At 37.2% G+C, this 20985-nt stretch overlaps 3 protein-coding genes across 10 annotated transcripts in view; all 3 read left to right on the top strand.

Moving 5' to 3' along the window:
* ATP2B1 (ATPase plasma membrane Ca2+ transporting 1) overlaps positions 1-4578 on the top strand; it is an 83660-nt gene extending 79082 nt beyond the window's left edge. For all 3 annotated transcript variants that reach the window (XM_081331978.1, XM_081331977.1, XM_081331979.1), the window contains one exon: positions 1709-4578. In XM_081331978.1, the coding sequence (XP_081188104.1) occupies positions 1709-2023 (315 nt within the window). In that variant the 3' untranslated portion in view covers positions 2024-4578. The remainder of the gene's footprint in view (positions 1-1708) is intronic.
* Positions 4579-4712: 134 nt separating this feature from the next.
* Positions 4713-20038, top strand: LOC308670468 (uncharacterized protein). Its single transcript, XM_081331984.1, has 4 exons — positions 4713-6905; positions 8650-8725; positions 9471-9517; positions 17177-20038. The coding sequence occupies exons 1-4, from the start codon at positions 6797-6799 to the stop codon at positions 17479-17481; spliced, it is 537 nt and encodes a 178-aa protein (XP_081188110.1). The 5' UTR covers positions 4713-6796; the 3' UTR covers positions 17482-20038.
* POC1B (POC1 centriolar protein B) overlaps positions 13435-20985 on the top strand; it is a 72443-nt gene continuing 64892 nt past the window's right edge. For 3 of the 6 annotated variants that reach the window (XR_014027014.1, XR_014027015.1, XM_081331982.1), the window contains exon 1: positions 13435-14371. The gene's annotated coding sequence lies outside the window, so the exon portion shown is untranslated. The remainder of the gene's footprint in view (positions 14372-20985) is intronic. The other 3 variants (XR_014027013.1, XM_081331980.1, XM_081331981.1) reach the window with 1 other exon arrangement.

Below are 20985 nucleotides of genomic sequence, written 5' to 3'. Positions count from 1 at the left end.
GAACTATAGAGACAGAAATAAGTAGGTCTGTTCTATCGAGTTTCCAATGGGGGCTTTTGATAAACATGACTTCCCAAAAGAGACTTTAATATCCGTGGATCATAATTTAAAGTTCCATCTGAAATAGTAGAAACACAAAAAATATAATGGATATAATACCAGACTGATTAAATATTCTGAATGTAAGTTGATCATATTTTGGGTTTCATAGTATTGAAATTGTAAACCTGAAGTCTATTCTGAATTGCTTATTATGGATGGTAAAAGCCATTTTCCTTTTTATTCATAGTCCTGTTTTCTCCATTATTAATTGTGTTGCTAACTTCCTCACCTTACTTATTTCAATCTGAATATTAATGGAAATGTCCTGTGCTTATAGGGCCTTTCCATTAATATTTGTACTGTTCATCAGTTACTTAATAGTTTGAAATGCCTCACAATTTACTTCAGTTACCTTTCTACTATCATAGTTTGGGAGACAAAATGTTGGAGCCATTTTGAACAGGGAGAAGCTTTAGAGTGAGGATGGAAAAAGTACTAGAGTTGTTTATATCTACAGCACTTCAGCATTAACTGTATTGGTATCTGCAGGATATGGGAAGTCTTAATTGAGCAAATACCTGCTTCCAAAAACAGCTGTCCCTTTTTGTTTCATTATCAAGCTAGATGACATCATCAGTTACTTAGCTTGGTAATGCAATGTCTATAGCAGGCATGTCAAACTCGCAATGTCATGTGACATCGCGCGACGTATTGTGACTTTTTCCTCATTGCCGGCAATGGGGTGGGCGCAGTTTCAGTATGATACATCCGGCCCGCAGGCCAGCAGTTTGAGAAGCAACGTCAAAAAACACAAGAACCCAATAAATAAAAATGTTTACCCAGGCATGTGCACACCATTAATTTTAATAACCTTGATGAGAAACATTTATTTTCTAGTGATGATTCTAGAATTTACTGTATATAAAAAAATGGCAACTAGGATATTTGAAGCAGAAGGCTAAAAACATATCAAAAAGCATTTAAAATATGTTTACATAATCATAACTCGGCTCATATTTTTGTCATTTTAGCATATATACATAATATGGCTGAAATATTTGCAGTAATATGAGGGAAAACAAATTATTTCATATGGGCCATTTTTATCATGCATTTCTTGTTCCTACAAATTATGGCACCCATTTCTATGAAATTATTTTTATGTGACATATACTCAAATATTTAGATTAAATCCAGCGAGCTTGAACAAGCTTGTATTACACTGAACTTTTCATAGCTCAAACCACAGTTCCCAGCATTTCTTTAAAAAAAAAACTTTAAAAAAATTCTTGAAGCCCTGCCAGTAGTCTATAATTCCATATTCTAGAAGTCTAGTATTTCTTCTGTGTGTTTAAAATGGAGTAGAATTTATCAATTGGCTTAAATTTTTAACTATTTCATATTAGTTATAAAAGTAGATAGCTTCAATTTTGTAGATAGACATTTTGAACCAATTTTTTTACATTTATTTCTGCTATAGCCTGACAGTGTTCTTCTGAAATGCTCTTCATTTTTATTTATTGTTCTACAGTTTATTGCAAGTTCCACTGCATTATATAAATTCAGTTCACTCGTCTTACCTATTTGTGGATTCAAGCTCATAAAACAACGTTCTCCCAAGGACAATATTATTAAACAGTAACACTTACGCTTTTCATACTTGCAGATCCGAGTGGTGAATGCATTTCGTAGTTCCTTATATGAAGGATTGGAAAAACCTGAATCCCGAAGTTCAATCCACAATTTTATGACTCATCCTGAGTTTAGAATAGAAGATTCTGAAACTCATATTCCACTTATTGATGATACTGATGCTGAAGATGACGCTCCAACAAAACGCAACTCAACTCCTCTTCCACCGTCACCCAACAAAAATAACAATGCGGTTAATAGTGGAATTCATCTTACGACAGACTTGAGTAAGTCTGCTACCTCTTCATCCACAGGGAGCCCACTGCATAGTTTGGAAACATCGCTCTGATTGTATGCTGAATGTTAACACACTAGTTGCATTTAAAGAAACACACTGAAACTGGGCTTTTCCCCTCGTTATTATGGACAAGATGGTATTCTTGTCTCGGACTTCAACAAGAAGATAAAATTGTACGAATGTAGATTTATTTTTTTAAAAAGAAGCTTTCTGCCAGACTTCAGGGTGCTTTTCTGGGGAGGGGAAAGTGGGAGTAATAATGAACTCTGACAGATAAACAGTAACTTGCTTATGTGTCCTGTGGATCATTAGCTGTACTTAAGAATGGCCCATAAGAATGTCTTACCAGAACTTATGTTCTTAATTCCTTTGAGGAGAGGGCTGGATTGGGCAGAAGAGCCCAGGATCACCAAATTTATAATTTTCATTTCTGCTGTTGGCTGTTAATAATTTGAATTATTTATGTTTATAAATAATGCAGATCTGTTTACAAGGTTTGTAGATACTTTTTTGTTCCTGTTCAGAGATGGGAAGTTTCCTTATAAATGATGTAGAAAAAATTAGTCCATCAAATACTGCTGTATTTTCAGGAAAGGGTGTTTCTATTGAAACTGTACTGAAATTTTGCCTGCAATTTACCTTGTTAAATATTGTAGATAAAATTGCTACTACTAATAGCCAAATAGATAACACTAATGCTTTGTAAAAACATGAGCAATGGTGTTCTAATGAAGTTATGGCCTCTGTCCTAATTAGTTTCTCAAACATTTACTATTTAATGGTTTTGAAACAATTGTAAAAATTTTAAAAATTCAGAACTTGCTAAACATGTTCAGAATTTAGTAGAAGATTGTTTAATGCAGGACCTATGATGGAACTTGCTTGAAATACTTCTGTTATCTCAGGCAAAATGGATTAAATCAAAATACATCAGAATCTTAGTCTTTTTGTTTTTGTCTAGAATCAGTAGCTTGGTGAACTGTGAGTGGAGCTGTTTATTTTTCTGACCTAAATATCTTTATAGCATGAAGGCTATTGGTATTTGGAAAGTTATGAATAGTTACCATACACTGCTTTGAAATTCATTTGAGTTAAAATAAATCATCCCTTTTGATAAAATAAATATGCGGCAATGGTTTTTACAGAATCCAGCATTTTTACAAATATTAGGTTTTGGTGGCTTCACTAGATGCTAAAGAACAAAGACTGTGGACTGTTTCTGATTTTATGCAGAAGAGGTGCTCTGGAATACGTGGAAGTATGAATACAACGTCTATCTGTAACACTTTAAAGCTGCCATGCAGTCCAAGAAAAACAAAAGTTGTAGACAGATTTTCTTTGCATTTCTGCATGTTCCAAAACCCTTATTGCTGATCTGATCTGAAGCACTGCACAGTCCAATCCTCATTCACAAGAGAGAGATAGAAATAAATCACCCTAGAAACTTTTTCCACTCTAAAAGAAAATATGAATAAAAGTATGTTCTCCTGTATGTCTATCTTTGACAATTTGTTTTTCTTAACCAATAATAGAAAATGTCCATTTTTCTTTTTTGTATTTATTATCAGTCTAATTTTAATTTTTGATTTCTAATGATAAACAGGATCCTCTGTGATAATATCTTATATTTTCTCAATCATGACAGAATAATTTTCTACTCTTCAGAATGATCTACTTATAAATTTTTTTGCAAAGAGATGTATAGTCCTCATAAGAGAACCTAGAATATGTCTGCTGTTAAACCAGACATTAACTTATCAGGGAGCTGAGCTAACAAAGGAAGAAGAGAATGCATCTTAAATTTAGTATATAGTATTTAAGCACCTCAAGAATATGATAGTCACATCTGTGAGCATTAGCTTGTCTTCTGGGAAAGAAATTTAAAACCTGTGTAATATTACAGCTAGATTTTATAATTCAGTTTTCAAGTAAAATATAAGGGATTTGATAATCGTTAATTGTCCTTTCATTGGACACTATATCCATCCATAAGATTTTGCATATTGTATCCAACTATCAATCATTCATTTTCTATTTGGTTTGTCCTTTATCCTATTTAGAGAATTTACTATTTATGCTGATACTTTACATAGTAATTATTTTCAGATTCTTATTTTGTAAGTGGATAAGAAGTATGGTTTGGAAAGGTAGCATTTATGTAATTGGGGGAATGATGTAACTGCAACACACATTGAAGAATGAGATGTAATTGTTCAAACTATCTCAGCTGTGTATGATTCATTATAGTTGTTATTTTTAAACATGTTATTTGGAAAGATTTTCTTTTCTTTTAATGGTAATCATCATTATTTGAATGTCCAAACTCTAGAGTGAATTCTACAGGTCATACCTCAAGGAGACATTTAATTTACTCACAAATTAACTTTTTCAGTCCTGTTGACTGCAGTACATTGAATCTTAATAGTAAGTGTAATCTAATACCAAGGATATTTGTTACTACTATGAAAGCAACAAAATTTCATTATTTATTAAAGTAGTCATTACTGCTTCTTAATTACTGACCCCACATTGCTTTTCCGGGTTGTAAGGCTTACTTTCATTTTGCTTGATGTAACTTAAATAAATAAATATGCTGTTTATCTGTCTCTGGATGGGGACTGAAATCTCTGAAAATATTTTACTTGAAATACATAATTTTATTCTGAATATATAGCCTGTTCTGTATCTGACCTTTTACTTTGTGATATGTACCTCATTAGGATTTCAATTTGAAATATTATTTGAATCAAATTTAGTTAAATGTATGGATTCAAACCAAATTAATATTTAAGACAAATTAACCCTTGCAAAAATCGATAACAGAATAGTCTCAACATTAGATAATAATCTAAACTGCATATATTGATATAGCAGCAATATATACTACTCCAAGATGAAGCAACAATCTGATAGCTTTCCATTTTGTTGTGTTTGAATCCACTTTGTTCTTTTGAAATAACATGAAGGATTTCTGGTTTTTATAGCATAAAATAGGGAATTGGAAATACAAAAGGGGAATTGGCAGAACCATTTGCAATTGGTTTCATTTTCAATCCAGAATTTAACTGCTTTAGAATCTAGCATAAAATGATGGTCCAGTTGTAGGCATTGTGCCACTTTAATAAAATAAACAAGAGACTTGATATTGAGAATATCCTTCAGTCTGAGCAGATTTAGTCTTGGGGATATCATTCAGGAATCCAAAATCATTTTTGTGAATGAATCACTTTGTAGTTAAAAAGATACTCAAAAGTACATTTTAAATACTGACATCTTTTCTTTTTATTTCAACTGGTGTTTTCATCTTGCTAAACAGATGAAATTCTGAAATATTTCTATTTTGTCCACATCACAGTTGCATACACAGTTAATAACTTCCTCTGACAAAGGATTCCAGTTTTATGTTATAAAAAACAAAATGTCAAAATAAATCCTGTTTGCTATAACCTTCTATTACAGAGTCTCCTAGAACATTTTCATGACATGGCACATTGCAATGCTAAAATAATTAATTTCCACATAATAGTTGTTAATTATGGATATGTTCTAGATAACGTAAATACATAGAAACTGGCTTAAATTTAAAGGATTGCATACCCTGTTATTTTTTTATGACCTTTCTACTGCCCTGCAGCCAGAATACTGACTTAGAGTTATAGAAATTGGAAATCCAGTACATGTAGAGAGCAGCAATTAAGGGAAGACAGTAAAGTTTTTGTGTAAAGTTTTTCCATTTATTTAAAATCTACTATTAATCAGTTTAGTTTGGTGTTCCTTATATTCTAGTATTGTGAGAAGAAAATCTACCCATTCCAAATAACAATTATGTAGCTGGTTGTGAAGGACCATTCTACATGACATGGAAATTAGTGATAAGAAAGTTAGTTGCAAAGTTTTTTTAGATTTTGGCCATAACTCTCATCCTTTGTGTTTTGATTTTTAATCCCATAGAAGTACAATCTACTATTGTGCATTTATTTGCCAATATAACATGTAATTTAAGCTAAATGAAATTCAGCATGACAATTTATCATCATCTTGTTAACTTTCTTTTGGTAACTGCGGTTGCAAAAAGGAAAATATTGGATTAAATTTAAATCTTCATGGTAAAATGGAATTAATATTTAGGCCTGTAGAACTTTAACTGCCTTTGGAATTATTATTACAATTCTTACTTTAGACACTCCGCTCTACCACATTTTATGAATAACTAATAATTGCATCCTATTGTCCCTTGTACATTAATCTAATGCTTACGGTACAGTTTGCTTTTATGTCTATTTGGTGCACAAATTTTGTGATGAAAACGGTTCTCTAAAGGGGAGTCAGATCTGCCTGATGTAATTGTTTATTAATAATTTTATTATTAAATGATTTTAATAATTTGTGTTTATGAATAGTTTAGAGTTGTTTTATTGTATTATTATAAATCATACAAAACCCTGACACTGGCATACAAATGTTCACAAATTAAAATATTCAGCCTATATATTTTCATATACAGGTGTGATTACATGAATACTGAAATGATTATTTATAATCTAATGCTTGTTTCTAGGTTGAAATGTTTCTGAAACGGAAGACTGTGAAACAAAAGTTTATTTTACTTAAATCTAAGGGGAAAATCGGCATTGACTTAGCTGAAAATAAAGTGCCATTAGGCATAAGGTTTCTCTGCTAAAAGTGCAGCTGCTTGAGAAAGTTGCAGATGTGGCCCATCAATGGACCATGCAGCAATTCCTGTGGGGCAGGGAGGATTATCAACAAAATTAGGATGGCAGTTGTGGCAGTGCTATCAAAGTCCCATTTCTTTCTATATATAGTATGTACAACATCAACATGCAAAAGGTGTGGAGTTTCAGTTATGCTGCTATCATTGGCATTTTGACCACCAAAGGATTTGTGGGCTCTGAAGCATCTATTCCTGTTAATTGTAAGTACTACACAGCTGTTTGAAAACATGAATTGATACACTGCACAATGAGTATTAGTTTATTATTATTTAGAGTACTTGATTAAATATGATGGAAAGCTGTATAAATCAGCAACATCTGCAAGGCATGAACTAGTAAGACAATGGAGGTGTCATGATCTAACACTTGCCCCTCTTGTACATGTATCACGTACAAAGGAATCAGTCTCGGGTTTTGTCAAACAATTTGTACTCTTTCTCATACACTCTGCTGGAAATAATGGCCTATATATCATAATGGCTTAGAAATATTATGAAACAAGTAATGAACAATAATGGTACCAAAATGAATTTTTCAACCTGCATCTGAATCTTCCTTGAGTACATAAGTAAACATTGAAAGCTGTATGCCATTTTAAGGCAGTAAGATGCAGAGAGAAAAGAAATAGCCCTAAACACAGTTTTGTTTGTTTGATTTGGATGTTGTATGTGTGTCATTTTATGTACTGGTGACATTTTATCATTCATTTTAAGGCATGTATTTCAAAAATATGTGTAGTTTTGTTTCTAAACAATACATTTTGCTGAACATTCCCATTGTGTGGTATGCTGAATTCATGTATTGGTACATCTATTTTTTGCTTTTGCTACTCAGTCATTCAGTACACAGGCTTCCATTTTTTGATAAAGGAGATAATACCTCAAAAGCACCATTTTTTAAAGCAGAAAAGAAAGCTTGAAAATTATGTCTTTGTGCTAATTAGTTCTGACTTCTGGAAACTGCACAAATGGTAAAGGTAAAGGTTCCCCCGCACATGCGTGCTAGTCGTTTCCGACTCTAGGGGCCGGTGCTCATCTCCATTTCGAAGCCACTTGTCCGAGGACGTCTCCGTGGTCATGTGGTTCCGTGTGCACAAATGGTACATTATCTTAAACTGTCTCCAATAATAAAACCATATTTCTTGTGAGAATACACTTGAGAATACATTCTTTGGTCCATACAATATACTGTTTATTCCCTTTCTTCAGCTTTCTACTTTTTCAACCGTGACAAATGTAGTACAAGAAGTTTTTCTAATGACCAAATTTTTTTTTTGTTTGCTCAAGGAAGTTCTTATCCTTTATTTGACTTAGGGTCAGTTGACTAGTTCTTGAATATGTTGTTGTATTCTTAGTACCCCACATCCATAGTTTGAGCTCATACTTTCTCAATGTCTTAAACTGGTGTACATAGTTACTGAATTTTTTAAAAAATATTATTTATTGCCAAATATATGCATTATCTGTTATCTTCACTTCTTTGCCATAAACTATGAGTTCACTGAGAATATTGGTTGGCATTAGTATTTAATATTAGGATAAATTTTCCATTTTTTATTCTTACAATTAAATCCAAAAACAATACCAGCTAATGTAGTGGCATTGTCTGCATATCTCAAACTTTTACTGTTTTGACCTCCACTTTTTATTTCCACTGTCCTCTTCCAATGTGGCCATTGTTAGATTTGAGCTAAATTGATATAAAGATAATATGTATCTTCCTCTAACATCCATCACTATTCTTGAACAATTGTGTTTCACAAAAGCCAGTTGTCATTTCTTTGTTGTGAAGGTCTCCCCAAAATTAACCATAATATATTTCTGCACAACCATTGCCTTAATATATTTCACATTTTTGCAGGAACAACTATAAATAGATACAGTAACTATTTTCAACAAAGTATAGGTCTCATATTCTCTTTTCTTCTCATGTTATTTATGTTAGGCTGTCTTACCCCATCTCCTCTGCCTTTTCTGAAACATGCTTCTAATCTGACTGTTCTCTTTCCGTGGACTTCTGGGTAAGTTTAGCAAATTCTGAGCAAATTTAACTTGCATAAAACTTAGAATTTACTTAATAGTTTTATTCTCTTTGTAGGGGCTTATTTTTCAAGTAGTACAATATATCACATTTGATCTAAAGTGATTAGTTTTGGTCCACCTGTTCATTTATTCCTAAAATATGTCTAAATAGTTTAATCACATTTAAGATCCTTAATTAAATGATGAAAGTACCACAATCTCATATGTCAAAATTTAATTTAGTGGGTATTTAGAGACTCTTAATTACTTCAAAACTATTTTTTTCAAATTGTACATCAGAGTTGTTCTTGACTGTATAATTTTTTGGTATCTCAATTTTAGATGATTTTGTAATGGATTAAAAAATGTAATACAAGTAATATGCCTATATAAAATACCCCGGCAACAGTTCAGTTCCTAGAAGAAATAATTGTCCCATTTTTTCCCCTAGGCACTTAACATATATTTATTAAAAGATTTGCTTTTTGAAAAATAGATACAACTGTTAGAATAATTTTTATTGCAAATATAGTTTTTTGGATTTATTATTTATTAGGAATGTCTGCAAGGCATTCAAATATGGCTGTATTGTTTAGACTTTATGAAAAAAGAAAGTTCAAGTAAGGAAATGGATGTGGGAAGTTAATCTTTTAAGCACATTGCAAGACGCCATACATCTGAATTATATAATGTTTTATGGGTACCACACAAGAACTTAATTACCTTTTTTTCCGCTTGAAACAGAATTGGACCATATGAAGCAAAGATAATAGAAGCAAGTGAAACACCTAGTAGGTTACCAGACTTGATTGAAACAACAACAATGTAATATTTCTGCTATTAAATGATGTCAGGGTGAAACATATGAGTCTCACTCAATAAATTAACATTTTATGTTACATTGATATAATAGTAAAATGTAGCACTGAGAATCATGTTTTGCATAATATAGGTATCCCAAAGATTACAATAATTGAACTGCCTGTTTAGCTATATCTTTATGTATCCAAAAGTAATAACCATTGAATCTGTGACAAGGGTAAAAGTTCCCATCTGGAAGACGCTCTCATTGAACAGTGTAAGACATATACAAATGTTTTTGCCTTAATACTATTAAGAGAGAAATCATGGTGGTTTTCTAAGTAATATTTCTCCTTTAGTGAGGCATGTGGAACTATAATTAATTAAATTTGTCAAATTTATTTTCTTCATGTTTTGATGCAACATATTGACAGCAAACTTAACAGATTACAAAAAAAATTGTCATCCGTTCTGGATTTACAACAGTTTAGGGGATTGATAACATTAGTAATTTATATTCTCATAAAAACTTAAATAAATCATTCTGGTTCTGCAAGATTTGGAAAAGGTCTCTCATAGGATCATAAAGTAAACTTTTAAAACGTATTGCCTCAATAGGGATTTTCTTTTTAAAAAATTGATCAATATATGGTAATTTCATTCCTTTGCTAAGATTATTACACACAAAAATTATATAAGTAGTACCCATCTTATGACCAAAATTGAGCCCAAACAAAGAAGTGGCTTGTTGCTAAGCAAGGCAATAGCTAAGTGAGTTTTGACCCGTTTTAAAACCTTTTTTGCTACAGTTAACAAATCACTGCAGTTAAGTGAATCATGTGGTCATTAAGTAATTCTGGTTTCCCCCATTGAATTTGCTTGTTAGAAACCAGCTGGGAAGGCTACAAATGGTGATCACAGGACCTCAGAACAGTGCAACTTGCTAGTTGCCAAGCACCCAAATTTTGATCATGTAACTATGAGGATTCTGCAACAGTTCTGTGAAAACCAGAATGTCACTTTTTTCAGTGCCATTGTAACTTTGAACGGTCACTAAACAAATGGCTGTTGAGGACTACCTGTATCTCCATCCTGAAGATGACTTGTAGCACATATAAGGATGTACTTTTCATTAGCTTTTATTTTTAATTTGATTTTGGAACCACTGGTTTGTTTTTACTAAACAACTGGAATACATTTTCAGCATAACGGTACCTGGAATTCAATAGAAATTCTTATTACGTACCTCATTAATATGTTTTTATAGCAGAGCGTACTGATAATATACAAAACAACTGGAATACATTTTCTATAGAAATATAAAATAATTGGAGTCTTGGTGGGCTGCTGGAATTGTCTTAAATATCTGGAAATTGTTTACCAAAGTGACATTTTTATTTTTTCCCCTCGGGTTAGAAATGATAAACATAGATGGGTAAAAAATAATCCCACTGATGTTATTAGAAAAAATAAATGTAAAAATGGCAATTGATGTATTGATTTAAAGTTCTGTCCTTTTAAATTGTTTAAAATAGCTGTATAAAATATTGACAGTAATTGGAACTGAATTGAATTTATATTATGGTTATATACAGAAGAGAGGCATAATTTTGCAAATATTCAGCTTTATATTTTTACTTGATTTCTCTATGGAATGCAGGTAAACATTTGTTTTTATAATTGTACTGTTTAGTTTTCTTTCTGTACTCAATCGATAAAAACAGTGTTTAATATGAACGTAAGATGAGAGTAATACATCAAGATTCTTTTCACATTTCCTGGCACTTTGAATCTTGAAAATGGATTGACTAATAATGTTATTAAGTTTTAAATGTCAAATAGCTGTGGGGACACTTCTGAGGTATGGGTTTATCCCACTTATTATATTTAAATAATTATAAACTAATATCCTAATTTTCATAAGTTAGTATTGATCAAAAATCAATGTGATTTAAAGATATAAATGTACTTTTTCAATTACATACAAAGATTTGGAATGTATATTAGAAGAAATAAAATAGTAAAGGATTAAAAAAGTAAAACAATTTTAAGGGTATCTCATATATATGAGTTTTATATAATAGTTTTAATAAAAAAATACCATATTCTACACTAGAAGTCCTTTAGCAACCACACTGGGAGCACCAACTTGTTTGTTAAATGAAGAAGATGTTAACTAAACCACGATTGTGCTTGCGATCTTACATCAGCTTTCCTTTAAAAAAGTTGTAAATATGAGGATTGTCACAACGTTATTTTTCCATCACCAGTATAATTGTGAATGGTTGTTATAAGAGGGAGTAGCTAAACAAGGATTACCTGATTCTATTTCTATAGAGAAAATCTATGTAGACAAGTTGACTCATTGAGGAAAATCTCCCTGTGTGGTCACCAAGAGTTGGCAATAATTTGATGACACACAATCATATTCTATTACAGTCCTCTATGAGTTGTTGTTAGTTGTGAAGTCGTGTCTGACCCATTGCGACCCCATTGACAACGTTCGTCCAGGCCTTCCTGTCCTCTACCATCTTCTGGAGTCCACTTAAGCTCACACCTACTGCTTCAGTGACTCCATCCAGCCACCTCATTCTCTGTCGTCCCCTTCTTCTCTTGCCCTCAACCTTTCCCAGCATTAGGCTCTTCTCCAATGAGTCCTTCCTTCTCATTAGGTGGCCAAAGTATTTGAGTTTCAACTTCAGGATCTGGCCTTCTAAAGAGCAGTCAGGGTTGATCTCCTCTAGGACTGACCGGTTTGAACACCTTGCAGTCCAAGGGATTCGCAGGAGTCTTCTCTAGCACCATAGTTCAAAGGCCTCAATTCTTTGGCCCTCAGCCTTTCTTATGGTCCAACTTTCACAGCCATACATTGCAACTGGGAAGACCGTAGCCTTGACTATACGCACTTTTGTTGGCAGGGTGATATCTGCTTCTTAGTGTGCTGTCTAGATTTGCCATGTCTTTCCTCCCCAGGAGCAAGCGTCTTTTAATTTCTTGGAGCCCAGGAAAATAAAATTTGTCACTACCTCCATTTCTTCCCCATCTATTTGCCAGGAATTGAGAGGGCCTGATGCCATGATCTTGGTTTTCTTAAGTTTCAATCCAACGTTTGCACTCTCCTTCTTCACCTGCAACAAGAGGCTCTTTAGTTCCTCTTCACTTCCTGCCATTAGAGTGGTATCATCTGCATATCTTAGGTTGTTGATATTTCTCCCAGCAATCTTAATTCCAACTTTTGATTCATCTAGCCCTGCCTTTCTCATGATGTGCTCTGTATATAAGTTAAATGGGCAGGGCGACAGTATACAGCCTTGCCGGACTCCTTTCCCAATTTTGAACCAATCATTGGTTCCGTGTCCAGTTCTCACTGTTGCTTCTTGACCCCATATAGGTTTCTCAAGAGACAAATAAGATGGTCTGATACTCCCATCTCTTTAAGAACTTTAGCATAGTCAATGAAGCATAAGTAGATATTTTTCTGGAACTCCCTAGCTTTCTCCATGATCCAGTGTATGTTGGCAATTTGATCTCTAGTTCCGCTGCCTCCTTGAAATCCTGTCTGTACTTCTGGTAGTTCTCAATCCACATACTGCTGGAGTCTAGCTTGTAGGATTTTAAGCATAACTTTACTAGCATGTGAAATGAGTGCAATGGTGCGATAGTTTGAACATTCTTTGGCACTGCCTTTCTTTGGAATTGGAATGTAAACTGATCTTTTCCAATCCTGTGGCCACTGTTGAGTTTTCCAAATTTGCTGGCAAATTGAGTGTAGCACTTTTACTGCATCATCTTTTAAGATTTTGAATAGCTCAGCTGGAATACTGTCACCTCCATTAGCTTTGTTGTTGTTCATCTTTCCTAAGGCCCACTTCACTTCACGTTCTAGGATGTCTGGCTCGAGGTTGGTGACTACCTCATTGTGGTTATCAGGGACGTTAAGCTCATTCTTGTATAGTTCTTCTGTGTAATTTTGCCACTTCTTAATCTACTCTCCCTCTGTTAGGTCCCTGCGATTTTGGTCCTTTATCATGCCCATTTTTGCATTAAATGTTCCCTTCATCTCTCCAATTTTCTTGAAGAGATCTCTGGTCCTCCCTATTCTATTGTTTTCTTCTATTTCTTTGCACTGTTCATTTAAGAAGGCATTCTTATCTCTTCTAGCTATTCTCTGGATTCTGCGTTCAATTGGGTGTATCTTTCTTTGTTGATCCAGAATTAGGGGACAGTGTAGGAAATATCAATTGTGAATGTGCAGATCGCCCTACTGTCTTTGGGCTCTTGCATAGTCCTGTATGCAGGGTCATGAAAGGAAAATACCCAATGTCCTAACCCACCCAAGAACATACGATATCTATAGGGAAACACCCAGAAGGGAAAATGTTTATTACTTTTGCTCTCTTATCTATAGTATGCCAGACCTACTGGGTGAAATCTTTATCATATGCGTGTCAGCCTTGCTGGATAGCTTGCTTATGTAACCAGAAAGAATAAATACAAGGATTTCTTGTGTTTCGGGGCTGCTCTCATTTAGAGGAGTTCGTCTTTTTGTTCAGATGAATAAAAAACGTAAAATTTGAAGGCAACTTCTGGTTTCCTGTATTTTTTACCAGGAAAACCTCAGAACCTGCATATCATTTTTGGTGAGCCTGGTTTCCAGGAGAGGTGCTTGGTTGGTCCTAGGGAGGCTCAGGAAAGGGGAATGTACCGAGCGCGCTCCCAGATTTCCTGGAGGTGCTCCCCTTCTTGACTCTTCATTGTGGTTTTAACAGGAACCAGTTTTTCTTCTTCTTCTTTTTGGTTGCCTTTTACTTGGTTCCTACATACTCAGGAGGGCTGAAGATAAGGTAGGACACACAGATATACATTACTTTGTTGCATCGGCTTGCTTGGGGAGTGTGTGTGTATGTGTCTGTTTCCTTGAATTATTTCCCACTGTTGACCAGAGCTGGGCGGAAGGGTTAATGCCAGCCACACCAAGGGCCCCCCTCTTTTGGGGGGTTCAGGGGGCACCTAGAAAGCAAGGGGCATTAATCTTGTACTCTCATGCTCCAACGGGTTGTGAGTGGTGTGTGGTTTGAGGTTTCTGGTTGCTCCTTATATATATATTTCCCGCTGTTGGCCAGGCCTAGGCGTGATATTGATCTTGGCTGAAGGTCAGTGGATCTCTTCTGGCCCAACAGGCTGTGCAAGTGGTGTGAGTGACTTGAACACATGGGCTCATCCCAGAAAGACCAGTTAGAATGAATAAAAGGGCAGTTAGAATGAATAAAAGGAAGAGATGTGTCCTCAGCCCCTTTGATTGTGTCATAAGGAACTTTGGTAAGCTTAAAACCCATCGGGATATGAAATTGAAACTGATTAAATACAATGCCCTCTAATACCAGGGCATACCCACTGTTTGGCCCACAGGGGAATCCATAAATTTGGGAGTTTTTGAAACCATGGAGACTTTGCTTAAAGAGGCACAGATCATGATCAGCACACTTCATATATATATTTTTCTGGACCTTACATGTGAATAAGCAGGTGCTTAGAGATGGGGCTGTGGTGACCTTCCATGGCACCACCTTTTCCTGCTTTAGCTTCTGCTCCACCACCCATGAGGGGATCTACTCCCTCACAGGGCAGATAGCTGTTAGGATTGGGGACACTGATGAGGTCCTGGTTCGTACTCCCTTCTCCACATCTGATCTTTACATATGAGAGGACTGGTTGGGTTCTTACACTGACACCCCACACAAGTATTCTGAATTGGTTCTGTCTACTAACTAACCATGCGGGATGTCTTTTTAACAACAGAGGGGCATCTGGTAGGCAATGCTACTAAAAGGAAGGAGGGTTCTTGATCTGCAACTTAAAGGTTTCCAAGATATTATTATCACTGCATTGCAGATTGCCCTCCCTAAACAGGAAATATGGGCATAATTTATGATGTTCATCAGTTGCCAGCTGAAAGTCCCAGTGACTTCCTTGAGCGCTGCTGTTGTGATTCAGGGTCAGCCTGTGGGTCCGGCAGCCGGGTCGGATGACTCGGATGACTCAGACGAGGGGGAGGAGGAGGGTGTTGAAGACGAACTTGCTGATGATGGCTTGGAGGCTTCGCAGAGCCCCCAGCCAGGGCCCTCTTACTTGGTGGAGACTCAGCTGCGCGAGCCCGACAGTGCGGATGATGATGACCCACAGCTGGCCCTGTTCAAGGACGCCCGACGCCGGAGGCAGTCAAGCAGGAGCAAGCAGAGAAAGGCTGTGGGACTTCTCGGAAGGAGGCACAGGGAGGCCACGCCCTGAACTCTAATAAAGGGAGTGTTTGGGGAAGGGCTGGTTGCTGAAAGCAACCGCTCCGTTTGAGGATCAAAGCTCCGGTATCTTGTTTCATGTTTTGTTGTTTGTTTGTGTAATAAACTTGGCAGACGTTTTCCAGCCTCAGACGCTTTCCAGCCTCTGCCGTTTGTACAGGGGTTGCCTTTCTGCAAGGCCGGTAGCAGGCTGGTACAGAACAGCTGCAGATGTTAAGTGTGAATTACAGAAGTATTTTTTTGGCCAGCCGGATCTCCATGACCCGCCATTGGAGGAAGTAGACAGGGACCTATATACATGGCAGCAGTTTTATGGGACAGGGAGAAAGGCTAGCTGGCTATGCTGTGGTCACATTGGACCAGATAGTGGAAGCAGCAGCTCTCCCTGCAAGTACTTCAGCTCAGGAAGCTGAACTCATTGCCTTGACGAAGGCCTTGAAAAGTCAGACGGTGAGGTTAATATATTTATAGACAGTAAATTTGTGGGAAAGTTTGTGTTATACATGCACGTGGGGAGTGTGGTTCCATCACCGCTCCTATTAAATTTGGACGGGACATTTTCAGGCTATAGGATGCTGTTTTGCTCTCACATCAGGTAGCTGTCATGCGAGGGCCCATGTTAGGGTTGGTACTGTACATGGAAGAGGAAGTGCCTTGGCCAACCACACCTTAAAGTCTGCCGCATCAGGTCTGCTGTCCCCTTGGTATAAGGGTGCACTTGTACCCTCATGTTTGCCTGTGCTGGCTCCCACATATGTGCACTGGATGGGCACAGAGCTTCTGAACTAGATGCTGTTTATCGTGGACATAGGCTGTAGAGGGATGGGAAGTGCCTTCTCCCAAAAAATGCATTGTGGGCCCTCTTACAAAACTTGCATGCCAGCACTCACTGGGGTTACAAGGCCATGGCTGAGTTTCTTATAATGGACTATAACAGGGCCGTCACAATGATCAGGTGATGTGTGATTTGTGGATGTAATGACCTGTGGAAATTATTAAGTTCCCCTTGGGGAGGCTTGGGGCTGGTCATGATCCTGCTAGTTTTAGGAATTTGATTTTACTGAGTTGCCATGGACATGGGGGTTTTGTGGATGCTTTTTCTGGACAGAATGAGGCCTTTCCCTGCCATTATCCAGCAAGAAATTCAGGCCCTGGGTTTTGTTTGGTGGTTTCATCTGTCCTATAGGCTCCGGTCTTCAGTACACATGGGGAGGCCTGTTTCCCTTTAGGATGGTGTATGGTCAGCCCTTTCTTTCTCATTTGCCTTATCCACTTCCCTCCCTGTTGTTGGAGACTAGGCCCTCAGAGGATGTATACACTCTCTTGCTAATGATGTTTCTTTCGTTTCTCAAGCTGTTCAAGCCCTCCATCGTCCAGGGGTGGATCATCCACTCCATCCTTTCCTTCCTGGTGTTTGGGTGCTTGTCACGTCCTGGACTGCTTCTGGCCCTTTAGCTGACTGCTGGACAGGGCCCTTCGTTGTTCTTCTCACTACCCACTTGGTGGTCAAGGCTGCTGGACTTCGTGCTTGGATTCATCACGCTTGTCTTCACTCATCTTCACCACCTTCTGACATAGAGAACCGAGTTGCCTGGACTGTGGCCCCTGGTGCTGAGGAAGACCTTGGGCTGAAGCTTCTGTTTGAGGGCCAACGCTAATCTGTATGCTGGGACTTTTTGGTCATTGTGATACCTGTGCCTGCCGGGCTTCTACATGGCGATTTCTTCTCACTGGCTTCCTGCTTGCTTACATCGCGGGTGTCACTTCTCTCTCTTGGCTAACATCTGGTTTTTTGGGTTCATCCTTTCTTTATTTTTTTAGCACTCTTTTTCCTTTCCCTACTCCATGCTCTCTTTTGCATGGGGGATTATGGGCGATGGTCAGCTTCAATTATGGGAGGTGGTCCCCACTTTCCCAGTCCCTCTTTGGGGACTTGGGGCTCCAACATCTATATACTGGATATGCTGAATCTACCCACTTATATCCCCCACTGGTATACGTGGATTGGCCATGAAAACTACACCCTTGGAAGCCTTCATGTTCACCATGGCCAATGTAACAAGGGGCTGGATTCTTCCTGTGTTTGGGGCAGGAAAGTTCTTCTTCCAGAGATAAGTTAGGGATCTATACACCTTGCACAGTCACATGGAAGGTCAGTACTGGCACGTGGGATGGTTGGCATAGATGTCATCAAACCTTTGGCCTTGACTACAAGAACGTCCCCTCTGCTCTTTGTAATTCATTTGGAACAATGGGACTCATGACTTATAAGTCTGGTGTTAAAAGCTTATATGCCTAAGGGGTTGGAAGGCAAACCAGGCATTTATCTTGCTAATCACTCAGACTGGTGGTTTCTTTGTGATCAGTTTGCCTGTAAATCTTTGCCAGCTTACTGATCTGGTACATGTACTATAGGGATTATCTTTCCCTCTGTTCATATTATCCAACAGAAGTATACCATTCATCTCATGGAGGAAGGAATTAGAAATTACCCTAAAAATCTGAAGATTTCTACTGATACTGTATGGGGATGGTTTAGGGAATTATTCTTGGTACTTTCTTTGAAGTACTCCTTGTTCTAGTATCCTGTTGTGTCATTCACTGCTTGCCCCTATTCACCTCTGCCTGTCCTCAACAATGTGGCCCGGATACTACAGAAGCCTATCCCGTATTCATACTTTTACGCACTGCTCTAAGTAAGAAAAGGGGGGATTATGTTGACAGTATAGGAAATATCAATTGTGAATGTGCAGATGGCCCTACTGTCTTTGGGCTCTTGCATAGTCCTGGATGCAAGGTCATGAAAGGCCAGCAAGGAAAATACCCAATGTCCTAACCTACCCAAGAACATACGATATCTATAGGGAAACACCCAGAAGGGAACATGTTTGTTACTTCTGCTCTCTTATCTACAGTATGCCAGACCTACTGAGTAAAATCTTTATCATATCTTTATCATATGCGTGTCAGCTTTGCTGGATAGCTTGCTTATGTAACCAGAAAGAATAAATACAAGGATTTCTTGTGTTTCGGGGCTCCTCTCATTTAGAAGAGCCCGTCTTTTTGTTCAGCTCAATAAAAAACAAAGCTTGAAGGCAACCTCTGGTTTCCTGTATTTTTTACCAGCAAAACCTCAGAACCTGCATATCATCTTTTTCTCCCTTGCCTTTCACTTCCCTCCTTTCTTCAGCTATTTGGAAAGCTTCCTCTAGCAGCCATTTTGCTTTCTTGCATTTCTTTTTCTTTGGGATGGTTTTAGTTGCTACCTCTTGTACAATGTTGCGAACCTCCATCCATAGTTTTTCAGGCACTCTATCAAATCTAATTCCTTAAATCTATTTGTCATCTCTACTGTATATTCATCAGGGATATGATTTATTTCAACCCTGAGTGGCTTAGTGCTTTTCCCTACAGCTGAGCATGACACCTGCCTGGCTGCCCGGCGGTGCTCTTCCTCCTGTCCAAGGTTTTCATTGTTGTGAGCATTTCTGTTGAGGATTGGCAGTGAGGGTGGGGTGGGGTGTGTTTGGTTTTTATTCCCCCGGTCTGCTGAGTGGTTGCAGCAGGTTTTGGTCATTTCACATGACCCTGGGACACTGACCGTCATAAATATGAATCAGTTGCCAAGCATCTGAATGTAAATTGCAAGACCCTGGAGATGCTGCAACATTGCAACTGATTGGCACTTTTTCTGGGCTCAGCAGAAGCACCAGGATCAACACCGAGCTCCAGCTAGAGCCTGACGCTGATCCTGGCGCTTCCACTGTGTCCTGACAGCCCTGCAGCTCCAGCCATCTCTCACTCAGGCTTGTGTGGTGCTGCCATTCCCCTCCCCCGCTACTTTTCTAGGATGGTCGCGTACCACCTGCCAGGTTCCAATGTACCACAGATGGTACTATTCACACAAAAGTATGACAAAATCATAACTGGACTATTATAATATAGGGCAATAATGGAAGAGAGAAATGAAAGCATTTGTATATAAATGTTTAGTGGTTCAACTGCATTTATTTAACTAGTTTTGTGATTTTGAAAACACCTGCATGAGACTCTCCAGTGTACTATGTTATATTACATTGCCTTTAGTGTTCCTGCCTCTTTGAGCTTGAACCTTTCAATTTGCTAAAGATAAAGTTGAGCAGTTTATTGACTGCTTTATAGATGATGGAACATTTACTGTGTATTGTTTTAATACAGTTAATGCATTATGCTGTATTTACTGATTCTTTAGCTGTTCATTGGGACCCTCCCAGAATTAATATGGATAGCTATATTCAGTGCTTTTTTTGTAAAAGAAAAAGGTGCCGGAACTCACACGTCATACAACCCACCTTGTCTACCCTACAAGGTTCCATCCAAAAAAGGTGCCAGAACTCTGTTCTGAGCGTTTTATGACAAAAAAAGCCCTGGCTATATAAATGTTTTAAGCAAACACCCCTTCAATTAAGTCAATGCAGCATTAGCACTGGTACCTTTTACACTTCACTAAGCTTAACTATTGCAAGAGTAGTCATACAACTCCTTCCTCAGAAGTCAGACGTTTGATGTGTACGTGTGTGTATTGGCTAAAAAGGCAATCGTCATGATTGCCATCTTTAATTTTCATAATCTGAAAAATGGAACTTTTTTCTATAAAATAATGTTTCTACTAACATAGTTGAATATGTTAATTTTCACCCATGTTATCAGTGTTACTACTTTATATCAGAATATTTCTTAAAGATCATTAATTGATCTTTTCCAGGCAACTTGTCTCTTCTCAATTTCTGCTTAGAATTTTACAGTATAACTGTAGTATCCTGCTTTGCTGCACAAATGCTGTACATGCATCAAACATTAAGCACCTCTTTCATTGTTTCAAAACATTATAGTTGAGCTATACTCCAACATCTTATTTATTGTTTTCAAGTTAGACAATCTAACCAGACTGTTTAGGTGGTACCTTTTCAAAATATCCTGAAAGCAAGACTTAGAGGAGAAAAATTCAATTACTTCTCCAAGGTAATTTTTGAACTATAATTTGTGGGTTTTAAGATAGGTTTTTCTGTAAATGATAATATGAGCTGGAATCATCAATGCTAGTAGTGGAGTTTGATCTTATATTCTAGTGGCTTGCCATGTGATCTTGGAAGTATTTTGGTTGGAGCTGTTTACTGTTAGCT

The sequence above is a fragment of the Vipera berus genome (assembly GCF_964194415.1).
Source record: "Vipera berus genome assembly, chromosome: 6".
Classification (NCBI taxonomy): Eukaryota; Metazoa; Chordata; class Lepidosauria; order Squamata; family Viperidae; genus Vipera; species Vipera berus.
The sequence above is the reverse complement of the archived record's forward strand: the minus strand, read 5'-3'. Positions and strand labels throughout refer to the sequence as shown.

Excerpts from the sequence above, each read along its gene's own strand:
- LOC308670468 (XM_081331984.1), top strand. The coding sequence starts at position 6,797 with ATGTACAACATCAACATGCAAAAGGTGTGGAGTTTCAGTTATGCTGCT. Across the intron at positions 6,906-8,649 it reads AGCATCTATTCCTGTTAATT|GCTGTCTTACCCCATCTCCT; the intron begins GTAAGTACTACA and ends TATTTATGTTAG. Across the intron at positions 8,726-9,470 it reads CTCTTTCCGTGGACTTCTGG|AATTGGACCATATGAAGCAA; the intron begins GTAAGTTTAGCA and ends CGCTTGAAACAG.